Genomic DNA, 15,318 nt, shown 5'->3' on the forward strand with positions numbered 1-15,318 from the left:
CTCAGCCTCCAAGACACATCCTCCCTTATGTGCTCTCCAGGGTCAACCCTACTCCTAAGGTACCTCACACCCCTTGTTTCCACACCTTCCTCATTAGCTCCCCTCAACCCAGCGTCCTCACGAACATCCCCAGGCAAGGTGTGGGGTGGCCGCCCACTCCCGTGGGCGCGGCCCAGGGCTGAGTGGGCGGGACAGCAGGCGGGCCCTGTGCCTACCTCTCCCATAAACTGCGCGGGCCGTGCTCCCGGACTCTGTAGTAGCGCCCGCCGCCCCCCCTCTGCGCTCCGCCGTCTTGCCCTGCCAGACCGACCGCTACCTGCCCCCCGACATGGATCGACAGAAGGCGCTGGTGTCCCGCTGCGGGGAGCTGCTCCACATCCGTTACCGGCTGCTTCGCCAGGCTCTGGCAGAGTGCCTGGGAACCCTCATCCTCGTGGTGAGTGGGGGGGACCCAGAGAAGCCCCTATGTCTCCGGCCCCCACAATCCCCAATCCTTCTTTTCACTGGAGGGCTGTTGCTTTTCAAGACAGCCTTACCCCTCTCCCAACTCTGATCCCCTTGCAGAGTGCTCTTCCCCCTCACCCCCCAGCTTTTAACCCATCCGTGACGGCTGTTACTCCCCAGTGACAGCTTTGATCCTGCAACCTCCCCCCACCAGTGACCCAGGCCACAGGCTGGAGCTGAGGTCACCGTCGCACACCGTTGCAGTCTGGGACCCCTAGCCCCTTCTCAAGGTTCCCAGTGCTCCCCAAGTTCCCAGAGTCCCAGCCCAGGAGGCAGTGGGGGGGAGGCAGAAGCAAATGGAACCCTTTTAGATTATTTGGCTTCTGATTTCTGGCCCCTAATGAATAATTAAGGCTCAGAAAGTCCAAAAGTTCCCGTGACATGAGGACAGTTTGCCACGGGTTGGGGCAGAGGGTGCAAAGAGCAGCGTGAGAGGAAAGGAGGATCCTGGAGATAGGAGGCCAGGAAGGCTGCTGGGCCCCAGGCGCAGAGGAAGTGGTCTCACTAAAGTTGCTCCCCTTCTGCTGAGCGGCTCCCAGACCCTGCCAGTTACCCAGACAGATGCTGTCAGCTTCTGTGCAGAAGCACTCTGAGTGACTCTATGGGTTCTCTGAGTGGGACACTTCTCCTGCCTCTGTCACTCCCCAGTCCCGGTCACTCCCTGGTCACATTAGTTTCGCCCCTGTGTGACTCTGTTTGCTCTTCTTGGGTCTGGCAGACACACACACCAGTTACAGGCTCTATTTCCTGTCCTAGTTACTCTAATTTTCAGCCACTTTGTGGTCACACCTGCTTTCTTCTCGGTTACTTCTGGGTTTAGTTGCTGCATTCTAGTGGGTGGGTAGCATTTTTCCATTCCTTCCCCAGCCCCAACCCTAGGTAATGCAGACCTGCCAGCCCCCTGGGGACTCAGAAGCTTAACTGGAGGCAAACAGGGCTGGGGTGGCCCACCTCAAATGGGTGGTGGTTGTGGAGCAGGCACTGTGGTAAGAGGAAGGCTGAGATTCACCTGGAAATAGGAAGGGGGGAAGGAAACCAGGGGGGCGCTTTATCCATGGCCCCTCAAAAGACGGATGGCCCTACCAGTCATCCCCATCCCTTCTTTCCCCTGTGCCAAGGGAGTGGGGCAGGTGCTTATCATCCTCCTGCCCCAGAGCCTAGTGTCCCCCACTCTCTTATCTCATTTGCTATCCAGCCCCCCACTGGAGAGCAGCCAGGACGGGGGAAACACATTCACAGAAGGTCTTCCCTGGCCCCTCCCAAGCCTCAGTTCACCTCCCCCACAAAGGAACAGTCAGGCCTAGCAGGGAGCTGCTCCAGTAAGGAAAGTTTCAGGCTCAGATGAGTGTGAGGCATTGGGTGTCAGTGAAAACCAGAACCTCAAGGGCAGCCTGAAGAGGAAGGGCCAGGCAGGGAGACCCAAGTGATGGGTGAGGGTTTGCCTGCATATTTCTGTGGGTTGTGGACCTAGAGCCTGCAGTGGTAGCAGTAGGGCTGGCTTTGGGGCAAGGGGAGCCACTTTCTCTGGGGTACCTAGTAAGGGAGGGGCATGGGGGAGAAGGAAGGGTAAGGAAGAGGAAGATTAGCCCCAAGGTGGTAGAACTGGCTCTGACAGCTTCTCACTCCAAGACCTCCTGGGATGGAGCCAGGTTTGGGCCTCAGAGAGGAATGGAACTGAGACCAGGACTTGCCAAGCCCAGCAGGATTCCTGGGTCCCACACGTGCCTACCCCTCCCCCACCCCCTATATAATTACAATCTCGGATCTTTGCTCTCACGTTTCCTGTACACCTTTGTCCTGCATCACTGCTGCTGGCTTTCCCACTATCTTGGTCTTTCTGAGAAAGGATAATGAAAATGCCTAATAGCAGGACAACAGGACACTGACCTGTCAGAATGGACAGGGGCCCTTAGCATGGGTCTTGGAAGTTGCATGCTGGGTAGATATAAAACTTTTAGTTATGGAAAGGTGGAAGAGGAGACCGGAGCAAGGGCTAGAGCAGCTTTGGGGGACACTCCAGGGCTTAGGACAACAGCTCTTTACAGCTGATACGGAAGCATGTTTACATTTGAACAAGGGGAATAGACATACAGTGCATTCTCTCCTTGCAAGACATCAGGGATCTTAGTCCTCTCAAATGCCCCCCATCCCTGGCAGAAAGCTTAGAACTAATCTCCCCACTTCCACTGCCCTGGGGCCCAGACCAGGGCTAGTGAGAAGAGCCACTCATCAATGCCTTTAGGACCGCCAAATCTGAGTGCAGACCCCGGACCCCGAACCGCGGACCCCTGAGGACAGAGAGGTCAGGGTCAGTGGAGAGAGAGGAGTCTCTGGGACAGGGACAGGTCAAGGAGGGTACTGAGAGGGGCTCTGAGAAGAGCCAGGGGCATGGGCAGGGGCTCTGATATCCCAGATTCAGGAGAAGTAGATTCAACCTAACTTCTGGTCTCCTTTCTATTTCTTTGTGACCAGTTCCCCATCACTGCCACAACCACCTAGCTTTTCTTTGGGGTGAAAAGGGAGGCAACTGCAAGTGGGGAATGAGTGAGAGCCTTCTTACCTCTAGGGGCCGGGCCTGAAGGGCTCGGGGAGAAACTGCTAAGGTGAACGCTGTTCCCCTCTCCCCTACTCCTGTTGAGATTCAAGAAAAATCAGTGATGATGGTTCAGACATCTATTGGGATCCCAGTTGCAGACTCTAATTCCATGGGGACCTGTTATGTTAGGGTTGGGACATTGGGGCTGGGAGGGCACATCTGCTTCTTCTCAGGGTGCAATTGCAGCAGGAGGGTTTCGGCTGAGTTCCAGGATGGGCTTTGTCCTCCTGATGGAGGCAGGCAGAGGTTGCTGGCTTCACCCTTTCCTCTGGAGTGAGGGTTGCTGGGCCTCAGCTGGGCCTCACCCTCGCTGCCTTGTTCTGTTTCCTGACACAGATGTTTGGCTGTGGCTCTGTGGCCCAGGTTGTGCTCAGCCGGGGCACCCATGGTGGTTTCCTTACCATCAACTTGGCTTTTGGCTTTGCCGTCACCCTGGGCATCCTCATTGCTGGCCAGGTCTCCGGTAAGGCCTTATCCCACCCTTAATCATCACCCATCAACAGCATTCTCACAAGGGGTCCCCTTGGGGAATGGGGTGGGGGACATTCCCAAGGACAGGGCATAGCCATGGCCTGAGCTCTGAGCTCCTGGAAGAGGAGAGTGGAGAAGGAACCTGCTACCTGGAACCTTTGACTCTCACCTTGGAATCAGAGATTAGCAGAGTCATCCTGTTGTGCAGTCTAACTGCCACCTGGTACACGAAACCCTTCCCTGCACCCCTGCTCCCCTGGCCAGAGGTGGGGAATGTGAAGGTGGTATGGAATCCTAGCCTACCCACTATGGCAGGCTTTGGCTAATAGGTCCCATCTCCCATCCGCATAGGGGCCCACTTGAACCCCGCTGTGACCTTTGCCATGTGTTTCCTGGCGAGAGAGCCCTGGATCAAGCTGCCCATCTACTCCCTGGCTCAGACACTGGGAGCCTTCCTGGGTGCTGGGATTGTTTTTGGACTGTACTATGGTAAGCATTACCCTCCTCCACTAGCCCCTCCTTCTACTTGGGACCTGCACCAGGCCTTTCAGTGACAGACTGCTGGGGCCTGCCCAAGCCCTGGGCTCATGACTCACGCACACGCAGGCCCCAGGTGCAGGACATGAGGGGAAATAAACGAGTCGGGCAACATTAGCGTCTCAGGCCCTCACCCCACCCACCCTACCACCTCTGACTCCTGAGTAAAACAGCAGTGATTCTACTTACCCATATAACCCCTAGGCGGGTGGGCCAGCCCGAGAGAGGAAACTGGGCCCAGACCTCTGCCCTCACCCACTTGGGGTTTAATCTGTTACCAGATGCAATCTGGGCCTTTGCTGGCAATGAGCTTCAAGTCTCCGGCCCCAATGGCACAGCTGGCATCTTTGCCACCTATCCCTCTGGACACTTGGACATGATCAATGGCTTCTTCGACCAGGTATGGGCTGGGGACATGTGAGGGGAACACAGGGAGGAAACCAGGCTGCCTTGGGTTGCTGATGGGCAGGCTGGGGGACAGGACTCCTTGTCTGAAACAGAGTTTCTCGATATGTGGGACAGCTATTTCAGAATCAGAATGGCCAGTACTTTTATATTTAAGCAGTTCCCCAGGAGATCCTTAGCCCTGAGCAAATTCTAGCACCAGTGTCCTGGAGGGCAGAATGCTGGAGGGAAACAAGAGACCAAAAGGAGGGACCAGACGGTAGGGTGGGGTGGGGTGGGGTGGGGGCTACTCCTCACCCCGTTCTCCCTGCTTGCCAGTTCATCGGCACGGCCTCCCTCATTGTCTGTGTGCTGGCCATTGTGGACCCCTACAACAACCCCGTCCCCCGTGGCCTGGAGGCCTTCACCGTGGGCCTGGTAGTTCTGGTCATCGGCACCTCCATGGGCTTCAACTCCGGCTATGCTGTCAACCCTGCCCGGGACTTCGGCCCCCGCCTCTTCACCGCCATTGCTGGCTGGGGCTCAGAAGTGTTCACGTGAGTGCCTCCAACACTTAGCCAGCCCTGCTTGCCTCCCTTCTGCTTGCTCCAACCACCCCTAACTACGTATTCTGTCCCCCAGGACGGGCCGCCACTGGTGGTGGGTGCCCATCGTCTCCCCACTCCTGGGCTCCATTGCGGGGGTCGTCGTGTACCAGGTCATGATCGGCTGCCACCTGGAGCAGCCGCCACCTTCCACTGAGGAGGAGAATGTGAAGCTGGCCCACATGAAGCACAAGGAGCAGGTCTGAGTGGGCAGGAGCCATCCCCCCTGCCCCTCCTCCTGGAGCATCTACTGACTGTGCGGGGGGCTGCTCCCTAAAAGGCCCCTTCGTGATCCCTTCCCAGACTAGGCAGCTCCTTGTCTGCCAGCACCCCACTGGACAGCCCCTCTAGGATTTCCCACCAGACTCTGTCCAAATAGGACTTTGGGCCACTGCGATGGGACAGGGAGTAGGGCCAACATAACCCTTTGTCTCCCAAAGGGGAGCAAATGGGCAGTGTGTGTGTGTGTGTGTGTGTGTGAATGTGTGCACGTGTGCCTGTGTGTTTTCCCAGATGTTCAGGGCAAGGGACCAAGTGGAAAGGATTTTAGTCGTGGGGGGAGTGTAAAGGAAGGGGGATGGCGATGTGTCCATCTGTGAGGAAAGCGTGGGGGCCTACTGTTTCAGGGGCTCCAGGTGGAGAAGGGTCCAGATATTTGTTTCTGACGACGCGTGTGTCCGCCCTGTTTTCTAAGTGGGGGCTTAGGGGAGGCTTTGGGGAAGATACCATGGGAATATGGGTATGACTGGGAGGAGTGGGCCACGGCCCAGGTGTGGACTCTGGCTGTATATAAGTAGGAGCCGAATAACATGTTTCCGTCATAATGTAGGCATGAGGGGGGTGGGGTGAAGTCCAGGTCATAGTGTTCATGTTTGCTGTTGTTGTACAAAAATAGAGCAGATGTTGCAGTTTCGGGGATTGGGGTTGGAGACTACTCTAAACAGGGTCTTCACTCTTTTAATCCTTCACTAAACACATGTACTTCTACCTTTTATAAAAAAAAACAATAAAATGTATGCCTAAAACTGCCAATGGTGTAACTATTTCTCTGCTTGTTCAGCTGTTTTCCTGGGGCCTATTAAAGAGCTTCAGCGTGTCTGGCCCCACCCAGGGTGCCCCGCTGGGGGTTCAACTTGACCAGGGCACCCTGGGGGCAGGAGGGCGTCACCCAGACAGGTCAGAGGGCCTCTTCCTCTCAGCTCGAACTCAGCAGTCCCACACTTTCCCCCAAGCTTCCCTCTTCCTGGGAGCCCTGGCATAGGGAATGGCATCTCCTTCCTGATCCCTGTACTCTCCTATCCTGCCAGGAAGCAGGCCTGGGCCTGGCCAAGGGAAGAACTTTCTCCAGGCAGAGCTGTCCTAAGGGGAGGACTGCCACCCAAGAGATAGTGAGGTCCCTTTTGCCAGTGGATTCCAGCCAGACTGGGAACGTATATTGTCTCCTACAGCTTGGAGCTGTGTAGGCTCCATCAAACTCCACCCAGAGCTTGGTCCCAGCCCCTTAGCAGCTTCCCTGCCTCCAGGCCTGTCCCAGTCAGTCTATTCAGCAACCAGGGGGATCTTTCTGGAAACCCCTGCTGAAAGTGGGCTCTTCCCACAGCTTTCTTCATGGTCTGGAGACAGTACCATACCTCCCATGCTGCATTCAGGCCCTCCAGGACCTGGCTCCTGTCCCTACCTGCCCTCTCACAATGCTCCATCCACCCCAGTGTGTGCTCCTGTGCCTTCCTACCCTCGGACCTTTGTTCCAATGAGTCCAGTCACTACAAGTCTACTGATCTGCTCTCCTCCTCCTCTTCCAGGAAGCGTCCCTGCTCTTCCTCACTCTTCTACCATCTTCCGTAGTCAGCTGTCTGGGCCCAGAGACCGCAGCCGCATTCATCTCCACCTCCTGCTCCGTGCCAGTTCTTCAGTCTAAGGCACATCTGAGCCCATAAGGCTGGGGTTGGACTGACTCTCTGGCACCCTGACTGCCCAGGGAGGCAGGGGCTCAGCTCTCCTGAGCCCAGGAAGCTCTGTCAGGTGATTACATGCCCCTTCTCACCTTTGCTTCCTTGCCCAATCCTCCTCAAGTTTCACTATGAATAAAAGGGAAGGTGAAAATAAAAAGGGAAGATGAGAAGGTGGCCCCAACCCCAGCCCTCCTGCAAAGTTAACCCCACGAGAGCCAGAGGAACCCTGGGTCTGTCAGGAGAACTGTGAGTTTTAGAGGCTAAAGCAGCTCTTGCTCCCCAGCCATTTCACAGACAGGAGACTGTAGCCCAGAGAGGGTGGGTGGTAAATGCAGGGTCACACAGCTAGGACTCTGGGGGGTGGGGGTGGGAGAAGGAAGTTGTATCTCTGGTCTCCACCCCCTCTTTGTCCCCAGCTCCCAAGAGGAGTGTATGGCATGTGGGAGGGAAGCATGCCAGAGGGCGTGTCTCTTTCCCAGGCCCTGGGGGAGGAAGGGCAGACCTCAGGAGGGGAATGTAAGTGTATTCGGAGTTTCATTCTAGTCACAGTGGTCTCACCTTTAGTGTCCCATCTGCTGTCCTCCCCAGCACGGTCCCTGTCCTTCTGTTATCTTTCCTCTCAAATCCTGTGGTTGACTTTGACCAGTCAGCCCAGGGGGTGGTGGGAAGCCCTCTGGTGCAGTGATTAAGGAAAGTGTTCAAACCTGAATTCCAGGCCCGGCTTAGCCTCTCTCTAGCTGTACAATCTGGGGATGGTCATTTTCTTTCCCTGAGCCTCAGTTTCCTCCTCTGTGTGTTGGGAGACATTGAGAGGAAGAAGTAATGGGAGAGAATTCATGAAAAGGACTCAGCACAAAGACCTAAGCTGAGTCTTTTCCACAGCGGATGGTAAATAGTCAGTAAATGTTACCTCACCTCATGGTTTTTCCCGCAGAGCTGGGGAAGGGAGGCGGTGGTGGAGAGATGCTGAAAGTTGTTTTTTAAAGGTCATTGAATTCAACATCCTCTTCCTTGTCAGATTCCTTTCACGGTTCTGAATTTCCTGAGGAGTGGGAGGGGGAGAAGAGAGGGGGTGATGGCTTGCTGTGTCCTGACTAGAGGAGGCATTTGGGGTAAGATTGAAGGGAGACCTAAGAGGGGGCCACACACACAGGTGTGGAGTGCAGAGGAGCACACAGCCTAGGGAACATGTTGAATGGAGGGTCAGTTAGCGTGAGAAAGGGTAAGGCCTGGCCAGGAGCAGTGAGGCAGGGCAGGGACTGGTAGAGACCTGGGCCAACTGCAGCGTGTGCTGGGGGGGAGGGAAACTCCCCACCTCCCCATGCACGTCCAGGCTATGCCTTTTATTAGCTTCTGGCTGATAGCAAGTTCTAGAAAGAAATCTCTTCATCTACTTTAAGAGAAGGCTCTCTATCCATTTTGCAAGGTGGATTTGGAGGGAGAATCACCCTGTGGGAGAGTAGGCAGATCCCATGCCTCATCGTTGCCCCTTCTTCCTGAGCTGAGCCCACTTTGGGGGAGCCCGTGTTTTCTTAAAGTTCTGACTTGTTTGGATTGAAACGAATCGCCTTGAAACCTGAGCGTGGTTCCTGTTTCCTTGTGTGCCTGCCTCTGTGTATGCACGCATACCAATGTGAAATCCCCAGTGTTTCTGAGTGTGCCTGTCTTTCTCTCAGGATGTTTGGTTATGTCTCTGTGGGTCTGTGCCTCTGGCCCACCTTGTCTCTGTCTCTGTCGCCGCCTCACTCTCTGTGCCTGGCTGGGTCTTTCTTTGTGTACTTACAAGAGAACCTCTGTGTACTTTGGAGCCCATCTTGTGTGAACCTGGGAGTGACTCTCCGACCAGCCCCAGCCCCGCTCTTCTGACTCCAGGGCATGCCTCTTTCTTAATTCCAGTAATGAGCTCCCTCTTTCTTGTTAACTCTCTCTCCTTGATTTTGTTTGTCTGAAAACCTGGGTGGGGCCCCCCCAGGTTTGGGGAGAGAAGCATGGGTGGAGTAGAATTGGGCGGGGTGGGAAGGGGAGAGGAGAGAAAACTCCACCAGAACAGAGATGTCAGCAGTCAGAGATGCCCTTGATCCCCCAAGGAAGGGTCTGTGAAGGTGCCGGCCTAGGTAGGGCCCTGCACTTCCTCACTGGCAGGAGGGAGCCTGTCCTAGGGTGGTGTTCTGAGTTTGAGGCCAGGGAATGCGGCAGTACAAAGGGAGAAGACACTGAGGCACTGGGGCCCTCAGGGAGACTGAAGGGGTTTGCCTAGAACACCTCTGAGTCCTAAGGGGACAGAGGAGTGGGGGTCTCTGCCCAGTACCTGGGATGGTCAGCTCAAAGCCTCTGAGTCTCCATGCTGGCACTTCAGTCTTTGGTGCCAGGCTCATTGAGGTAAGGGGGACGGTGGCAGTGGGAACACAGGCTGTGTCTAGTCTGGGCACCTTGTCTGTCCTAGAGTAGCACCTACCTCCTCTTTATGGAAGGGGGAAACTGAGGCCCAGAGTCTCATTCAGGGTCACAGAGCAGTGCAGAAGAGCCTGTGCTAGAACCCAGTTTTCTGTCTTCAACCTGGCTCCCCTCAATCCCTTTCCCAGATAGCACTTGGCAACAAACATCTCAGGGAGCAGGTCTTTGGGTCCAGATCACCTTCATTCCAAACCAGCCCTTCCCAGCCATGGGTCCTTAGGCATGTGGAGTCTCCCTTTTTCCCCAGTTCCAATCTCCAGCCTGCTCTGTGCCCCAGGAGGCTATTATCTATGGACTGTATCACTTGTGTCTCTGGCTTCTGGTTAGGTTTGGCAAGTGGGAGGCAGAGCTAAGAAATCAGAGGGCGGGGAGGGTGGGAGTGGTTGGGGGGCAGCAAGTCAGGGTATTCAGCCTTTTCCAAGGCTTCCACTGTGTTCCAATGACACTGCTCTCTCTTCTTTTCTCCTCCAGCTGAGGGAGAAGTGGCTGCCTGCTGTTAGTCCCCGGACTGTCCCTTGTTGGTTCCAGGGGCCCTGACACTACCTCTGTAAATAGTCCCTTCACAAGCTCTTTTCAGTGGAACCCTCCCAGGATACACCGGTTCTGCTGGATTTTACAGAGTTTACCTCTGCCGTAGTGTCTTCATCTGTAAAACGGGGATAGCACTAGTACCCACCTCATTAGGTAGCATAAGTGAGGATTAAATGAAGGCATATGTACAGAACAATGCCAGATGTAATAGTAAGTGCTACTGAATACAGAAAATATTACCATTAGATATTATTATTATTATTATTATTATTATGCTTCCTTTTGAGCTCCCAGAGTAGGTTGAGAGTGGTCATGGTAACTAATTAGAGGTTTAGAGGGTTGTGTATGTATATATGGAATCAGCAGAGAGTCATTCCTAGGGAGGTTGCAAGCCAAAGCACAGTTTGAATCTGTGTTTGCTCATTTTGTTTCCCAGCCTTTTCAGAAAACATCCTCAGGTCTCACTGCCATTCCCCTTCAGCTCAAGAATGGGGCAATAGTCAAGATAATGACGATGACTTTGGAGGCCTTTTCCTGCTCTCACCAACCCACAGGGAGATCCAGCACCTTTGGGAGTAGGGAGAGGGTCTGTGTTCCTCTGTCTCATCCCTGCGTAATGGCCGAAACATAGGAGGCTTGGGTGAGGGAAGAACTAATGGAGATCTTATGGAACAGCAAGGTTGCCAGTGGGGTGAGGCTATGAGCAGACTAAAAACAAACCTGACTCGGGGTCCCCTCCTCAGACTGTCTTGGTCATACCTTCAGGTTCGAGTGAGATGGGATGTGGTGTGGAGAAGGGGTGGGTATTTCCTTTCCCCATCTCCAGAGCTCTTTGGGAATAAAGCCTTACACCAGACTCAGTCCCCTTGACCAGCTTCTCCAAAGCCCCTGTGGAGTGATGAGCTTTGGCCAGGCTTCCTCAATGCACTCAGAGCCAAGGAGGCCTGGCTGGGAGAGGCTGGGCAAGGGGAGGGAGGACTCTGGGAACCCTGATAATCATCTGGACATGGTCCACCGCTCATCTCCATGGAGACGCCCCCCATAGCTGAGGAGGCACCTGGAATGTCCTGCCCACCACCCTCATTCTTTGCCTCTCCGCTCAGGGTCACTGACAGGGCCTGGCCGGAAATATGTTGAAGGTGGGGAGAAGGTGGCCTGACCAAGGGGGGGGCAGACTTCAGGCTCAGTCTGAGGAAGCTCTTTCCTTGAGAGCTTGTTCGGAGGTTCTAGCAGGGGAGCGCAGCTACTCGTATAAACTTGAACGAAGACCAGTCCTCTCCTCTAGTTGGGAAGGTCTTCTTTGAGCGAGTGCACAGCTTCGGGAGGGACGCACATGGATCGGTGAGGGAGGAAAGGGACGCCTGCCTAGCCAGCCAGATCAGCCAAATCAACCCTGGCGATCAGTGGGGTGACAGATGTTGCAGCCAGATTGCCCTCACATCCAAAGAGCTCTTCCCTATTAGAGGTAACCGTTAGCTGGGAGATCATACCCAGCTCCACGTCAGGGGTGGAGAGTGGAGAGTCACTGTGACCTGTGGGCAGAGTCTTCCTTTTATCAGACTAAGGGTTTACGGTTTGGTCACCTTCAGCCCTTGGAGGTGTGTGTGTGCCCACATACACATGAGAGTGTGCCTGCGGTGACTGAAGCACATGCGTGCATGTGCACTCACACAAACACATGTGCACACACACTCAGTGACATACCCATACGCACTCACTTGCTCCACACTTATTCAGGCACACTCATACTCTGACGTCGTCTCACACTCCACACACTCGATGCTCAAGCACACTTAGATACACTCGTGTGCACTCCTGCACTTCCACATTCCCACTCTGACGCACACAGCTCCTCTCCATGTCCTTACCCTGATGCACACACTTACAGTCATGCACAATTAAGCACACATCGACACCCTCAGTGCACTCATACTGAATACACACTTATCCAGCACTCACACTTGAATACACTCCTACTACACTCCTACTCACTGGTTGCTAGAAGCCACACATCTGTGCAATAAGCCTGAGAGCCTGGAAGTGTGTGGGAGGGAAAAAGCAGAGAAAGATGAAGAAATGGAGGTCACAGGGGTCAGGATGTGGGGTTGAAAAGCCTTTAGGTTTTGAGGTCATAACCCAGATTTTAGAGTAAGGGGTCAAGAAGGAGGAGATTTAAAGTACGTGACTGAGAGTCCGGCACCGGGTCAGGGCACATGGTAGGTGCTGTCCAACACCTGCTGAGTGAGAGGGCAGCGGAATTGAATAAAACTCCCCATTCCCCACCGGTGTGCTGTCTGTCTCACAGAAGTTGAGAATCCTAGGCAACCAGAGATTCAGGGCCACCACACCCTCTGAGTCAAGGGGTCCACATCCTGTCTGACATTCTACAGAGCAGGAAGCTGAGTCTCAAATGCAGGTGACTTGTGTGAAGCTACTGGATAAGGCAGTGGCCAGTCCAGACTGGTGTCCTCAGCCTCCAAGTACAGCTTCTAAGCCCAGAGATATCTAATCAGAGCCACTGCAGGCCTGGCTGCCCGGGGATGAGCAGAAAATGACTCAGCTCTGGGCTGTTGGAGAATTTGGGCCCTAGCCAGGAAAGAGAGGGGCCTGCAGGGATCCCTTGAGGTACGCAGGATCAATGAGACTGGCCCAAACTCTGCAGAAGGGCTCCCGGAAGGGTCTTATGTGCAAGATAGTATCTCTAGTCTTTCTGCCAGAGGGCTTGCATTTAATTCATTTATTTGTTTGTTTATTATTTCATAAATATTTATTGAGGATCTGTTTAATGTCAGGTTGTGGTAGGTACCAGGAATACTATAATAAACAAAATATATACAATATCAGGTAGGGAGTATCTGGGTGCAAAAAAAAAAGAAGAAGAAGAAAGGAAATCTGACTCATGGAGGCTTGGGCAATGATGGTGATTCATTGGCTCACATAACTAAAAAATCAGAAGAAAACTTCAGGTGAGGCTTGATTCAGCATTGATGTCCTTTTGGTTTCTCCTTTCTTCCATGGTGTCAACTGCATCTTAAGCCTGGATCCTCTTGTGTTTCTAAGAAACCTGGCAGTAGCTCTAGGCTATATGCTTCTTGTTCATGTCTGGCAGAGAAGAGGGATAATCTTTGTTCAGCAAACACACAGAGGTGCCCTGTGATTGGACCAGCTTGATCACATGCCCAGCTCTGAGTCACTAGAATAGTCTGACCTGACTGGATTAGCCTGAGTCACATATTCCATCTTGCACCCCAAGAGAGATGTCAGCTCCATCTGAAAAAAATGGATTCTCAAATGGAAGCTGGGGGCTGTTAGGAAAGGGAAAACCAGAGCCTACCAAATGGTTCCTGTTTTCATGGAACTTGAAGCCTAATTAGTGGAGGAGACTACAAATACAATCAGCCAAAGGAAAGTGGGAACTGGGATGTTTTACCAGAACAGAACACCTCTACAGGACTGGGGAAAATGAAAAGGCAGGGCTCCTCCTTGTTATTGACACCTGAAGGTTAAGAAGGAATTAGCCAGGTGGGCTGCGCCAGGTTGAGGTAACAGTTTGTGCAAAGGCCTGTTGACGGGAGACAGGTGCCCTGGAAAAACTGGAGCTCAGGGTTCCAGATGAGACTGGAAAGGAGGGTGGGGCCAGGTCAGGCAGGATCTTGGTCAGGAAGGACCTAGGAAACCAAAGCCTCCCAGAGCTCTTGCTTGGTGGCCTCTGTGAGCCCATTCATCACCAAGTGAGGGAGGCAGGGAGGAGCCAGCTGAGGGCCAGACCCCACCCTGGACAGAGACCAGATGCACAGTGAACAGGTCAGAGAAGTGCGAGAAGCCTGGATGTCAAGAGCTCTAGGTTGCTCAGACCCAGAGCAAGTTCCACCACCACTCTGCCTCAGTTTCTCCCTCAGGACCACAGGGGTATTGTGTGAGATGGTCCGACCCTTAACTTCCCTCCAGATCCAGAACTCTGTGATTTTCTTCTGGGATTGCTAACAGTCTTAAATTCAGATGATAGAAGGAAAGAAGGAAAAGGGAGAGAAATCCCTTTTTCATAGCAGATCTTTCTTTTTTCTTTAATGTTTAATAGTGTTTATTTGAGCCAAACTGACAACATATGCTGGGAAGCAAGAGCTCACAGGCTCCTTATAGCAGGTCTTTATGTTAGTAACAAACTCTGCTGAAGGCTTGGGGAGATGTAGAAAGTTTATTTGCACAAAACCAACACACTCAAGTTGAATATTAAGATGTCCCTGTTTTTTGGAAATCATTTTGGCTTCTCCACCGTGGCAATTGCTCACTGGCACCTTTATTTTTTAATTTTTATTATTTTTATTTTTTAAAGATTTTATTTATTTTTAGAGAGAGAGGAAGGGAATGAGAAAGAGGGGGAGAGAAATACCCATTGGTTGCCTCTCACATTCCCCCAAATGGGGACCTGGCCTGAAACTCAGGAATGTGCCCTTACCAGGAATCGAACCAGTGACCTTTTGGTGTCTAGGCTAGCGTTCAATCCACTGAGCCACACCAGCCAGGGCTATTTTTATCTTTTTAAAATTGATTTGAGAGAGAGGGAAAGTCATTTGTCATTGGTTGATTCCTGTGCCCTGACCAGGATTGAACCGGCAACAGAGGCATACGGGGACGATGGTCTAACCAGCTGAGCTACCCGGCTAGGGCAGCACATGTCTCTTATTTAGCAACTGTCATAAGAGTGCCCAAACCTGTAGACAATTTTTCTAAAAATTTATTTGAGTCAAACAGTGAATATGCCTGGAAGCAAGATCTCGACAGACTGAGATAAATGCTTCCCAGAATAGTTTCCAGTTTCTGTTATGCATTTTTGATTGAGAAAAATAGTATGGAAGATTACATGAAGGTGGGAAAAGGCAAGGTGAGATCAGATTACAGGCTAGTTAAGATTATCCTGCCCTGGCCAGGTAGCTCAGTTGGGTAGAGCATCGTCCCAATACATCAAGGTTGTGGGTTCAATCCTGGTCAGGGCACATACAAGAATCAACCGGTGAATGTGCACATAAATGGAACAATAAAATCAGTCTTTCTCTCTGTATCCTTTCCTGTCTTTCTCTAAAATCAATTCAAAAAAAGATGATATGCTCTCTTGAGGGTGAGGGCCTGAAAGGGGGCGTTGCAAAGATGTGTTAACACAGATGCACAGAAACGATGGACAGGACTTGTTTAAGGTGAAGGTAAACCTTTCACCAAAGAAATTAGAAACATTGTTCTAACTAATAAATCCTTAATTATAAAAAAAAAATGTTATAGGCCTCCTGGG

General features: G+C 52.8%; 1 protein-coding gene across 1 annotated transcript; it reads left to right on the forward strand.

The window, feature by feature from the left end:
- The first annotated feature begins 242 nt into the window (after positions 1-242).
- AQP3 (aquaporin 3 (Gill blood group)) lies at positions 243-6,129 on the forward strand. The gene is made up of 6 exons (XM_024560138.4): positions 243-436; positions 3,437-3,563; positions 3,923-4,060; positions 4,390-4,508; positions 4,832-5,049; positions 5,135-6,129. The coding sequence occupies exons 1-6, from the start codon at positions 329-331 to the stop codon at positions 5,301-5,303; spliced, it is 879 nt and encodes a 292-aa protein (XP_024415906.1). The 5' UTR covers positions 243-328; the 3' UTR covers positions 5,304-6,129.
- Positions 6,130-15,318: the final 9,189 nt, after the last annotated feature.

Source organism: Desmodus rotundus, chromosome 1 (genome assembly GCF_022682495.2).
Source record: "Desmodus rotundus isolate HL8 chromosome 1, HLdesRot8A.1, whole genome shotgun sequence".
Classification (NCBI taxonomy): domain Eukaryota; kingdom Metazoa; phylum Chordata; class Mammalia; order Chiroptera; family Phyllostomidae; genus Desmodus; species Desmodus rotundus.

Bases quoted from the DNA above. Each gene is read 5' to 3' on its own strand.
- AQP3 (XM_024560138.4), top strand. From the start codon at position 329: ATGGATCGACAGAAGGCGCTGGTGTCCCGCTGCGGGGAGCTGCTCCAC. The intron at 4,509-4,831 runs GTATGGGCTGGG...CCTGCTTGCCAG, and splicing joins TCAATGGCTTCTTCGACCAG to TTCATCGGCACGGCCTCCCT. The intron at 5,050-5,134 runs GTGAGTGCCTCC...TCTGTCCCCCAG, and splicing joins TGGGGCTCAGAAGTGTTCAC to GACGGGCCGCCACTGGTGGT.